A 13,039-nucleotide genomic window follows, 5' to 3' on the forward strand; every position below is an offset into this window, starting at 1 on the left:
TTTGTTCTAGACTGGGGAATAATTATGGGCATTTTGGCTTAGAAGTTAAAGGCTTAGGCTCTGAAGTCAGTCGGCCTGCTCAGCACCACTCCTAAGGTGGAATAACCTTGAGCACGTTACTTTATTTCTCTGTGCCTTGGTTTTCTGATCCAAAGAATGGAGTTCATATAACCTAACTCGTGGGGGTGAGCATAAATAAACAATCCATGCTCTTTGAACAGTTCCTGGCACATAATAAATGCTCAATAAAAGTTGGCTATCACTGTGGTAATTAACTTGGTTCACCAAATAGTGCCACCTCTCTACTCCCAGGCACTTGTAGGATTGTACTTCTCAGCCTTGCCTCCCCTTGCCATTGGATGGGGCCAGGTGACTCGTAGGCTGGGAAGAGAACTGATTTGAGTCACTCTGAGGTGTTTAATCACCGGTGAGACCTTCCAGTGTCTTTTTTCCCCTGTAATGTCGTGATTGGTAACATTTGAGATGTAAGTTGCTCCCTCAGCCTGGGTCCCTGAGTACCAGCCCCCCTCCCTGCCCAAGGTAACATGCAGTGAAGAAGAGATAAACTTTTGTTTTAAACCACTGAGGTTTTAAGGGCTTTGTTTTTGACATGTAATCTAGTTTATCCTGACTAGTGCAGCTATTATTAATAATTTGGCTAATTATCATTTCCTTGAACAATATTTGGAGATAATTTTTCTAGATCAGCTCTTCTCAAAGTGTAGTCTTTGGACCCATGGAGATCTGCAAGGTGAAAGCTGTTTCCATAATAATACTAAGATGATATTTGCCTTCCTGACTCTGTTGAAATTGTACTCATAGTCCAGAAGTAATAGAGGGCAAAGTTGCAGGCAGTGGCCCCCAATGGTACTAGTAGTCCTAGTTTTCTTTGCTGTCACATGCTTACAGGAAGAAAAAAAATATCACTTTGAGTTAAGAATGCTCTTGATGAAGCATTAAAAAGTGTTAATTTTGTTAACTCTCTATTCTTGAGTATATACTTAAAAATATCTTATGTGATAAAATGGGAAGTAGGCATAAAGAACTTTTGCTGCCTGGCAATGAATCCGATAGTGTCTCAGGAAAATCACGTGCACTTAGTGCTTTGTGTTGTGAGCTGAACAAGCTGCTTTTTTTCTCCCATAAATCTCATTTTTACTTGGGAAAATGACAAACTGTGGTTATTCCAGCTTTTGTGTATTTGATAGTCATTTTTTTTTGAAAATGTACAAAGTGATTTTGTTGAGTTGTTTCAAAAAAAATTGACATTATTTGTTGTCAATGATAAAACTCAAGCTTTCAAGCAAAAATTAGATTTTTGGAAGACTCCTGTCCACCAGTGAGAGCTTGATAACATCTCAATCCATGAAGACTTATCTGATGAGTTTGGTAGGGATATTAATAAAAGTTATTTTTAAAATATTAACTCAGTGAACCAATATTTTCTAAATAACTAATGCATGATGCCACAAAGTCATACATGAGTAAAAGATCCATCCAAAGGTCAAAACAACCAAAGGACTTAAATGTAAAAGAATATGAAAAGGGTATTGATACGGTTTCAGATTCTATATTGCACGTAACCTTTAAGAATATCCCACTTGTCAAATTTTGGTACAATATCAAAGAAGAATATTCATAACTATCTGAAAAGACTATTAAGATACTTCTCCCTTTTCCAACTGTTTAGTATTAGATTTTCTTTATATACTTCAACCAAAATAACTTAGGGCGACAATTTGATGGTATCGGTAGTTAATGAGAATCCAACTCTCCTATCTTAAGCCAGACATCAAAGAGATTTGCAGTAACGTAAAACACTACCTCTCTCCTCACTATTTTTTCTATTTTGGAAAATACGGTTATTTTTCATGAAAATAATTCTGTTAATTAACCTGTAATAGACTTTACTTAATAAATGTTTTCCAAATTTCTCAGTTCCAATGTCTAATGTGGCGAAGACGAAGAGACATAGCCCACATCAACAAACACTTTTTGATGTCCTCAGGGTTTTTAAAAATCCAAAAGTGTTCTGATACCAAAACCTGCAAGAACTGCTGGCATACGTTATTTAAGTATTTTCTAGAGATAGGACTTCAAGGACCCCGGCTGGCATCAGTGTGTCCTTTCTTTGTTTGAAAAGCTAAAGTCATGCCAGAGGACACCTGGTGATGCCGAGAGGGGTGGAGTGTGACGTGGTATTCTCTCTCCGTGTAACCTCGGAGCTGCTGCCCTGACTCTTGAGCCCTGGGCCTGTTCCTTTCTCACTGCTGTGTCTTCAGACTAGAAGGGAGGAAGAGGCAGCTGATTTTAGTAAGCTACCACCCGTGACCAGAACATCGCAGCCCACTGCTGCGTGCAGGCTGCTGAGAGAACGATGGAGCGGCGGCGTCTGGAAAAGAAGCATGCGTTACGGGGCGATTTTACAGGATTTTATTCAAAGGCTGCCTTAACTGGTGGCTTCATCCGGCAATCAGACTCCCAAGGGCCTTGCCGGAGGGGGGCTCGTAAGCACGTTTGGAGGTCCCAGTCCAACTCGCGGGCGCAGGGCAGTCCTGGGGCGTGGCCGCAGTGCGGGAGGGCCGTGGCCGGGAACGTCTTCTTCCAGTGCAGTGTACAGGCCGCAGCATTGCTGCATTGCAGAGAGACCCACACCCCAGGATCTACACAGTGCTGCCGGCCTAGGGCTCTGCGCCTTCACGACTGGGGCCTCTGGAGTCCCACCCTCTCACAGGAGGTGCCATTGGCTCTTGGAAGGATCCACTTTCATTTGGGGGGGGGGGTTCAGTCATTCAGCTTCCTCTGGGGAGTTTCTCTCAAGCCATCCTAGGGGTCTTGAGAAGACACACACTCTGGTTTATTGTAGCTCTAACTCTCTCCCCAACTCCGTAAATTCCCTCTGTTTCTAGCCCCATAAATACCGACGGACCTATTCCCACATCTTTAATTCCGGCCTCCTCAGAAGGGGCACCCTTTCCACTCATGGCTAACCCTGTACCTTTGCTCTTGATCACCTTCTCTTCCTACCTTCGGGATAGGGACCGTGTTCTGTGTGTTAGTCTCTCACTTCTGTATGTTTTCAGTTGGCTACGACTCCCTTCCTCACAGCCAGCACTTCTCACGTTTGTCTCTGAGCAGCAGCCTGCCGGCTCCTTAGGAACCTGAGCTCTGGAGTCACACACAACCAAATTCAGCCTGTTCTTACGGTGTGACTTCGGAATAATTACATTGTGTCTCTGTGCCTCAGTTTCTTTATAAAATGTGGTTCTAATAGTCCTTGCTTTATGTGACTAAATCACAGTGTCAGACAGAGCCTTTGGAACTTGAGAATTAGTTGGCATTATTGGAAGGTAGATAGTTCACCAGGTGGTCAAAGTGGAGTGGGGCTTGGAAAAGAGAAAATACTAGGGTTCTGGCCAGAAAAAAAACTGCATGGCCAGAGGCCTGCATGGTAGCAAGAAGAAGCTGGACAGGTGAATTCTGCCAATAGATTTCTGGCAATTTGTGAAGAAGAGTAGGGAGCTCAGGCAGCTGAAGGGACAGGAGTTAGAAGACTAGAGATAAGGCTGATGGCAACAGTAAGAGTTCCTCTGAACCCCTTCTGACAGCTTGCAGTATCGTCCCAACTTGGTTGACATGAAGGAGATATTTTTCATCTTCATCTAAAGCACAAAATTGAGTCCCTGATTGCCCATTGTCATTTTGGGCCTCAAAGGCTTTGCAGTAAATACGAAGGTGTCAGCTTTTGAGTCCTGGGATGTTTCTGATTTTACTTGAGCACTGTCTGCCCCCTACTGATCTTTCTGGATGTTTTCAGCCTGAGTGGGTTCACCTGATACCATTAAGTGTTGCCATTGCTTTTGTCCTCAGGGATGTTGAGAGAGAGAGAGAATAAAAAGTCTGTAAGCCTGTGTACCACTTAAGACTGTTCTATCGAGTATATTTAAAATGTCTCAGAAGTGACCCTCCTAGCATTAAAAGCTGTACAAGTTAGTGTGACTGGGCCAAGTGTAATTTAAACAGAGCCCAGAAGGCGTATATAAAAGGCCTCCAACTCCAAGTACTTGGAATGTGGCAAGAACTGCTAGTGATGAAAATTTCTGAAGACCCCAAGTTCAATGAGAAAAAAAAACATGTGTATATAATTAAGAAAAATGTCTATGTCACTTGAAAGCATAGTGTATTTGAAGACTGTTCTCTTGACGGGGAAAGGACAGGAAAGCATGGAGCAGGACTCCAGGGAGCCGCAAATTAAGTTCTGCTCTCTGGCCAGGCACACTGGAAGGGAATTAGTGGCACTATCTTACTATTTTCTGTTGTACAAATAAAATTTTATTGTATCCTTTTCCACAGTAATAAAATCAATTAAAGATTAAATATTAACTAAATAATTCATAGAAGACAAGATTATGAGTTCTTGATCTTGAAATGGTACCATAAATGTTACACAGGAGAAAGACTGGGTAAACACTGCTTGGACAGCGGTTCTTTATTTCACTTTATATATGTTCCCAGAAGCTATAAAGTAATAGTACATCTAGCAGTAGGGAAAATAATATCGCCTCCAGACAGAGAGCTTTTGTTTTAAAAACAGGTGAAAAAATGTCTTGATTTTCAGATTTTCTTGAAGTTGTTGTTGTAATTTATCGCGAGAATTTTAGTGGAGATATCTGCCAAAACTCTTTTTTTATAGTTTGTCTGAATTTTAAGAGTAATGTCTATGATTACTTAAGAACAGCTGTGAAAATTAGGTCTCTCGTACATCCTTTATCTGAAGAAAATGTGATGAAGTTGGACATGACACTATGCAATTGTTATATCTCAGATAACATGACCTGAGTTTCCCAAAATACGTATGTAGATGTGGCTGTAAGGCAGGGGCCATCTGACTTTTCTGTGTAGGGCTACATAGTAAATAATTTAAACTTGCAGGCCACACAATCTTTTTTTTTTTTTTAAGATTTTATTTATTTATTTGACAGAGAGAGAGACAGCCAGTGAGAGAGGGAACACAAACAGGGGGAGTGGGAGAGAAAGAAGCAGGCTCCCAGCGGAAGAGCCCAGCGTGGGGCTCGATCCCAGAACTCTGGGATCATGCCCTGAGCCGAAGGCAGACGCTTAACGACTGAACCACTCAGGCGCCCCTACACAATCTGTGTTGCAAGTACTCAGCTGTAGGAAGAACACTGCCATAGACATTGGTTAAGCAAATGAATGTGACAATGTTCTAATAAAACTTTATTTACAAAAATAAACGGAGAGCCAGATTTGGCTTGGGGGCCATATTGTGCCATTCTCTGCTCTAAACCAGAGTAGCCTAGATATAAATATTTGCTGAATAGTTAGGATGTCAGATTTGAGAATGGCTAATAGAGATATTTAAATCACATCAGTACATATTTTTCAAGCAGTTTGATAGTGACAATAATAAATTCAGATGTCTTTAATCAATTTCTTGGCACACAACTTGTTTTTAGAATGATGTCTGCTTGTGACAGTTATCTTCCGCAAAGACCTCAGTCTGTATATATTTAGTCCAAAGGTGGAAAAATCTAGTCTATTGGAAAGAAAGTGTTGAAATAAATGTGACTGTAGATTAAGTGTAAATGAAGTTTTATTCGTGGATTGAATTTTAGAGAAGGGATAACCGAATAATTTCTGCCAGAACTACTCCACTTTATAATTGAATGAATATTTCTCAAATCAATCACACTTTTTTATCCCTTCCCACATTTTCCCGTGAATATTTACCCTAGCATGCATAGGCTGTCTGTGAGAATGACAGTGAATTCAAGTTACAGTTTTTGAAGAGCCTTGTTATTTGAAATATCTTTTTTTTTTTAATGGAATATTTAACCAGTTCTCTCTATTGTACACCAACATTCGAGGCCAGCTAAAAATAAAATAGCCAGATAAATTGAGGGAGAATGCAGATACCCAAGTTGATATTTTTAAATATGTTCTGTGAACTTTTCATACCACACATGGGTAAGAGAAAAGTATAATTTTCCTCAAATTTCCTAATATGGGGCAAATCAGAATCAACTGATTTCTGTAAATCACCATGAATATACTTTTATTTCAGTCATCATCTCAAGACCTAGATAGTTTTTTAGTCTCTTGTTTCTTAGCTTTTTAAAAGTTTATGTATATATAAATGTGCATATTTATATATTAAAAATATTATATATATATATAAGTATATATATTTTTTCATGCTTTGTTAATCAGGACTTGAGCTATAGCCAAAGATTGAGAACCTATTTTCATATTCCCTCAAAGGAAAAAGTACCTATGATTATTCTTGCCATATGTAAGTTTTGCCTGAGATCCTCCCCGTTTGCATCGGCACATCTGGGCTGTGGTGGAGATGGAGCTTGCGTGGCCGCTCTCCCCTGCACATTGCCAAGGTATGGGCTCTAAGTCCACTGCTTGCACAACTGTGCTTCTCCCCAGCTTTCTGAGGTTTACCCTCAGGTTGCAAAATCCCTAGTGAAGAGATAGGAAGACAGTGTGTTATTGATCTCTATAAAAAATAACATGTTATTCTGTCAAAGTCACACAACTTTCTAGGTACCTTGAAGGTTCAAATAAAAAAAGAAAACTATTTAAAACAAAACAAAACAAATAGACCTGAGAGATTTTGACTGTTGTTGCAGTTGCCATACAATGAAATCAGTTCTAAATTACACTGTTGCTGGGGTGCCTGGGTGGCTCAGTCTGTTAAGCATCCAACTCTTGATTTTGGCTCAGGTCATGATCTCAGAGTTGTGAGATCAACCCGGTGTCAGGTTCCATGCTGAGCAGGTAACCTGCTTAAGATTCTCTCTCTCCGTCTCCCTCAGCCCCTCCCTCTCCATTCTCTCTCTCTTTCAAAAAAAAAAAAAATTTTTTTATGATGTCCGTTTCCTTAGAGAATTTAAAAATCTGTTAAATGGGTAACCTGGTGATAATTACCTGATTTCTATTCAGGTAACTTTCTATTATAAGTTTATTGTGTTTGTTAATTTTATCTGTTAAATTCAGCAGAGTTAATACATGTCATTTGCATCTGAGAAGGAAGTGTCTTTTCTTTGCCTTGCATTTTAGAACTATTTCATATTCTTCACTATCCATGCACATCTAAATCAGCTATCACTTAAAATCTTGGTCTTTTTGGTTTTTCAGAAGGTTCACCAGCGTTTTGCTTTATTCGTTGCAAAGATTATTCCCAAAAGAAACTATTAGAAATTATGAGCATTTATCCAGCAAATGGGAATTTAGAGAATTAAGTTTCTTATTGTCTGCGGTAGGTTTTTTTCCCCTAATGAGAAATGAGTCAATCTTGCTTTCATAAAAACTTGTACATCAAGATGAATTTCTGGTGCCTCCTGGAGACAGAGCATTATTTTCAAGAGTCTTGGCCTCCCGATCATTGCAAAGGGAGTCCCATCATGCAGAACACCAGACTTAAACGTTTTAATGAGGGTGGTCCTTCTGGCCTTTCACCACTAATATTTTATTTTGCAAGAAATTACCCTGGAGAACTAAAGTACGGATGCCATTTCTCATTTCAACAGTTGGCGATGGAGCCCAAGTAGCTGTAACTGTAGATGCATCCAGTGATTTCTGTTGTGGAAATGACACAGAAATGACAAAGGGGCTATTCTAAGTTCTCTGAATGCCATTCAATATGTAATAAGGAAAAAAAAAAAAAAAGAAAACAGCATTATCTTAGCAGTTTCTGGTATTAAAAATGGAAGGCTCTTCCCTGAATTCTTTCATTACAGACTCATTCTAATTGACTTTGAGTCAAGACTACATCTGATTTTTTTCCATCTCTGATAATTAACATAGGAACAGCTGCTGGAATGAGGGCTGAGGTCAGGGTCCATATTAGGCAGCAAACATAGAAGGAGCCCTTGATGTTGGCTGTGAAGTTGTCCAGAAACAATATGGCCGAACAGCAGGAGGTGGGGGACACCGGTGAAACAGGTGGCCAGACCAGTCTGTTTTGAATAAGGTCTTTGGAATCAGCCCTCAGTCTGAGTGCCAAGAAGAAATCACAATCTTTCTACCTAATTGCTGCTACCAAAAATGCAGGAAAATATTCTCAACCTAAGATGCTAAGGTTCCTGCGGCCAGGCCTGTGTCTACCCACATACCCGTCGTTTTCAGCAATAACAAACCTGAGGATGGGAGTTCTTACCCTGCATTGATAAGGTCCAAGTTGACAATTTACTTAAAAATGTTATTTGGATCAAATTCAGTGCCTGCTTAAAGGTATCAAGATAAGGAGATGTAACACATAAAATAATGATTGTGTGGCTTTTACTGAATGTATTTTGTTGCGTATAATGCTTTCTGAAGCAGAAATGTAAAAGAGAAAATTCATTATTCATGCTTTTTTCATATTCATACAGATAATGGCTGCATAATGAAAATTAGTCTTCTGCCATGGGCATAACTCTGAGTCTCTCAGTAATAAATGTTTTCCAGGACCAGGGGATTTATATGCAGAAATCATCTTCACAAAACAAACCTTGTCTCAAAAACAAGGCTCTTATATTTAGGGGATGTGTGCTATATTGCCGAGAGCTTTGTGTTGTTTACGGACATTTATATCTGATACGAATTAAGAAACATAATTATAAAGTGGTCCTAATCATCCCTAAGTGTTTTAATCAATTTATATGTATTCATTTTTAAACAAAATAGAGAAAAACTCTTGTTTTCTTTCAATAAATCCAGAGCAGTCATTCAGGGCTGAACAATAGGAAATGTGGAAAATGTTCTGGTTAGGTACTTGGCTGATTAGACTTCAAATCTGCATATTGAGCATGGGCAAATATAAACTCACTGAGCTATTGGATTAAGTACTGTATGTTTTCATTTAATTATGTTTAGGAAACAGTTTGGAGTATCATTTGATAGCTTAGTTCCACCTGATGCATTGTTTTGAAGTAGCTGTTGTTGGTAGAACACTGTACTCCAGGTACTGGAACCTCATACATTTTTGATAACAGCCTGGAGAGAAGAGATTTCACCTTCCAGTGGAAAACGTTATCAGCATAATTTTCATTGTATACCTAAGGCATTTTGGTGTTGTCCAACTTTAATGACTTAGGAAAATCCTAGAGACCACAAGTACATCAGAAAATCAGAAATAGGTAAAACTGGTAAGTTGAGTCTGTACGTAATCACTCATGAGACTCATTAAATAGCATGATCATTATTTCTCTCTGCCAGTGAGCTGAAAACTGTGCGGTGAATGTGGTTCTGAAGGAAGGACCATAGTGGTAGGTCAGCAGTTTGCAAGACTTGGTTCTGTAATTCTGCTGTGGGCAGTTGGAACTGACACAAGACAGGTGATTTTTCCAACAGTTGTATCCAGTATCAATACAACATGGTGAATTTGGAGACTAGGTTAGTTGAAAAGAAGAGAAGTAGTTGCAGTTCATTTTTTAAAACTGTCTGACCATATTTAGGACACTGATGCATTGTTTATCCTAGTAATTACGTCAGTACATATGGTTATCAGTAAAATGTTTGGCACTTTCCAAGGCAGAAAAGTAACCTCTGAATATAGTCATGAGAGTGTATACAGAACCACTGAACCGTTGTGAGTTTTTTTTTTAACATACAAATTTAACTTTATCATTGCCATTTAAAGCTTTATTTTATAAAACATAAAAAGACATTTAAAAAAGTTCTGTATCACAGGAATTTAAACAGTAGAAATATCCACAGCTTTGTAGGTTCATGTTATATAAATTAAAACTAAATAATCAGGGCACCTGGGTGGCTCAGTTGGTTAGGCAGCTGCCTTCGGCTTGGGTCCTGGTCTCAGGGTCCTGGGCTCCCTGCTCAGCGGGGAGCCTCCATCTCCCTGTCCTCCTCGCTTGTACTTTCTCTCACTCTCTCTCTCTCAAATAAATAAATAAAATCTTCTTAAAAATTAAAAAATAAAACCAAATAATTGAAAATTTTTTCAGTATGGGAACTACACAATGAAATAAATGGCAAAGGACCTAATAGCAATATTTCATTACTTATGGATAATCATTAGCTACTTTCAGTATCTAAACAAAGGCCATTGCTTAAATGTTTTAAAACCATTTAAAATCACTGAGGCTGACCTTTCAAATCTAAAACTATATGACATCAGTAGCTCTGTATTTTAGCATATGCACATACTTGTTCTCTTTCTGTCTCTCTCTTTCTCAGTTTCATAACATGCTCTTTTTCATTTTGGCTAATTTATTTATCTTTACATAAATAGCTTTATTTTTTCCAAGACTTCAAATAGATCACCACTAGGGCTAATCTTGGCACTTAAATCCAGAGAAGTTCAAGTATACTCTGGAAGAAATAGATTTATAAATAAGAGCAAAGGGGCACCTGGGTGGCTCAGTTGGTTAAGGATCCAACTCTTGATTTTGGCTCGGGTCATGATCTCAGGGTCGTGAAATCAAGCCCTGTGTCCGGCTCTGAGCTTAGCGGGGAATCTGCTTAAGATGCTGTCTCTCCCTCTGCCCCAACCCCCACTCATGCGTGTGCACACACTCCCTCTTTCAAGTAAATAAATAAATCTTAAAAAATAAATAAGAGTAGGGACACCTGGGTGTCTCAGTTGTTTAAGCGTCTGCCTTTGGCTCATGTCACGATCTCAGGGTCCTGGGATCAAGTCCCACAAGTCCCACATCAGGCTCCTTGCTCAGCAGGGAGCCAGCTTCCCCTTCTCTCTCTCTCTCTCTGACAAGTAAATAAATAAATAAAATCTTTAAAAAATAAAAATATAAATAAGAGTAAAAATATTAGTAAATGAGAGACTGTATTTCTAAGCAACAGAAATTCTGCATCATACAAACCATGTCCAGATGGCCAGGAGATAAATCAGTGTCAGAGAAAGATGATCTTTTCACATGGGCCAACCAGCAGCTCCAGTGAAAATGACCCAAATAAAGGTGGCCATTTTATCATTACTTTTGCCAATTTTTTTTCTAATGACTATGGACAGGTAACGGTTAAAATTTAGGGCCTGTTTGTGTAGGATTCATCAGAAAAGCCACATACTAGGATTCTTATTTTACCATCCCATTGGACATGTTCTAGAGGAAGGAGGCAGAATCCCCAGCCTCGGTAGCTGGAGATGTGGTTCCGTTGGACCTGTGCTGCTGCCCAAAAGATTTTCCTAAAGTAGAAATCCATGTAATAACTTTCTTTGCTTGAAATTCTGAGGCAATTTCTCCCATAGCTTCAAATTATTTGGTTTACATATAAAACACCCTTGGTGACATGGCCTTAGTCCTGGTGTTTATCACATTCTCCATAGTCACTGGTCCCCTTTGTGCCTCTGCCACTCTGTAGTGAGCTCCCAGAGGGTAGGAAATACCTCTTACTCATTTTAGTATCCCCAGTGCTAGGTCCATTAAGAACCTTGGGAAGTATTTGTTGAATAATGGAAGAGATGGATGGAAATACTGCTGTCCTCTAAAACCTAACATGGCTGTGTTTTTTCTCCCCCAAGGACTTTGGCATTATGTTCCTGCATCATCTTGTAGCTATTTTCTTGATTTCCTTTTCGTATGTCAACAATATGGCCCGAGTAGGAACCCTGGTCCTCTGTCTTCACGATTCAGCTGATGCTCTTCTAGAGGTAAAAGTTTTCTTTCATCTTTAAGAGTTCGAAATCTAGAATTCGGGAAATCCGCAAGACCATCAGTTCTTCTGTTATTCTCAATGGCACTGGGGGAAGATAGTATATGACTGATTTGAAACTGCTAAGTGTTTCTTTGTAAGTTAAATGGGTGAAAGTGAGACTTTAGTCCATGCATTTTTATACAAAGAATATTCATCATCTTAGCATTCTTTATTAGTTGAATAATGAAAACCTTTACTATCCCACACTTAAGAAATGAATGTTTTTCAATTGGAAAATCATTACTTGAATAGGTTTTGTTTCTGGTGTTATAAGTTTCACACTGATATAACTGGGAAGTACATAGAACTCAATTTAATTATTAATGGTAGTTGTACATCCTGATGAAATTAATTAGTAGTCATAGTTTTTATTGCCAACATGTGTATTATCCTAGCATTTTTACAGTGAAAAGTGTATATGAATTATAAATTAAATATATAAACTATGTTCTCTACATGTATAAGGATAAAGAGTATTTGAGGAAATATTGGTTGTATTTTAATAAACTTTCCAAACCATTATCATTTAGGATTATTAAAGTAGCAAAAAAAAAGAAAGAAAGAAAGAAAATGAAAAATGCTTCTAGCGTATTTCAAAAGATAAAATCCCAAGGAAAATTTTGATGTGGCATTTACTCTTAATTATGGCCCCTATGAAGAGACACACCCAATAGTATTATATAATTAAATAAAAGCCTTTTTACTTTATGCTAAGAAATTTATGTAACTGGTGAAAGGTAAACTTACCAGAGTACAAATTTCATGTAGAAATGGGTCTTAGAATCTGTATTCTGAGTTTTTATTCTTGTTGTCCCACACAGTTCTGCCCCTTGAAGTATATACTGTCACTGTGAATATAGAGGTGCTCTCAAATAATGGTCTATTATTACAGTATAAGCAGAAACTCCACATGATAAAATTGAATCTACTATAAAGGTGATTAATCAAGGCTTGAAATATATACAGCACTTCATTAAAAACTCTGTTCCTTATAAGGCTATGAAATAGAAAAACAGTCCTAATGGGCTAGGTATATCAGATGATAGTATGGCACTATGATTTTTAAGTGATTCAAGCTAAACTCTATTTAGCATACTTTTTAAAGGAGAAATATAGTTGTATAAGGGCAGTCTCCTGTAAACCAGTTATCATTTGGTTAAATCCTAAGTATGCTTGAAAGTGCAGATTTATACAGCAATATACAGTTTTGAAATCAATCCTGTACAATCTGCCAACTTTAATGTCTATGGAAATGGCTGGTTGAATCTTTGTCTGTCACTTTTATCCAGAAAAGAAAAACAATCCAGAAATGCCAGTCATGTGGCTTAAAAGCAAATATTCTTCATCACATGGATTT

General features: G+C 38.4%; 1 protein-coding gene across 1 annotated transcript in view; it reads left to right on the forward strand.

The window, feature by feature from the left end:
• Nucleotides 1-13,039, forward strand: part of CERS6 (ceramide synthase 6) — a 293,290-nt gene that overhangs the window by 224,951 nt on the left and 55,300 nt on the right. The window contains exon 7 of the mRNA XM_045780449.2: nucleotides 11,510-11,638. Within this exon, the coding sequence (XP_045636405.1) occupies nucleotides 11,510-11,638 (129 nt within the window). The remainder of the gene's footprint in view (nucleotides 1-11,509; nucleotides 11,639-13,039) is intronic.

The sequence above is a fragment of the Ursus americanus genome, chromosome 1 (genome assembly GCF_024610735.1).
Source record: "Ursus americanus isolate L20-20 chromosome 1, mUrsAme1.1.p, whole genome shotgun sequence".
Taxonomy (NCBI): Eukaryota; Metazoa; Chordata; class Mammalia; order Carnivora; family Ursidae; genus Ursus; species Ursus americanus.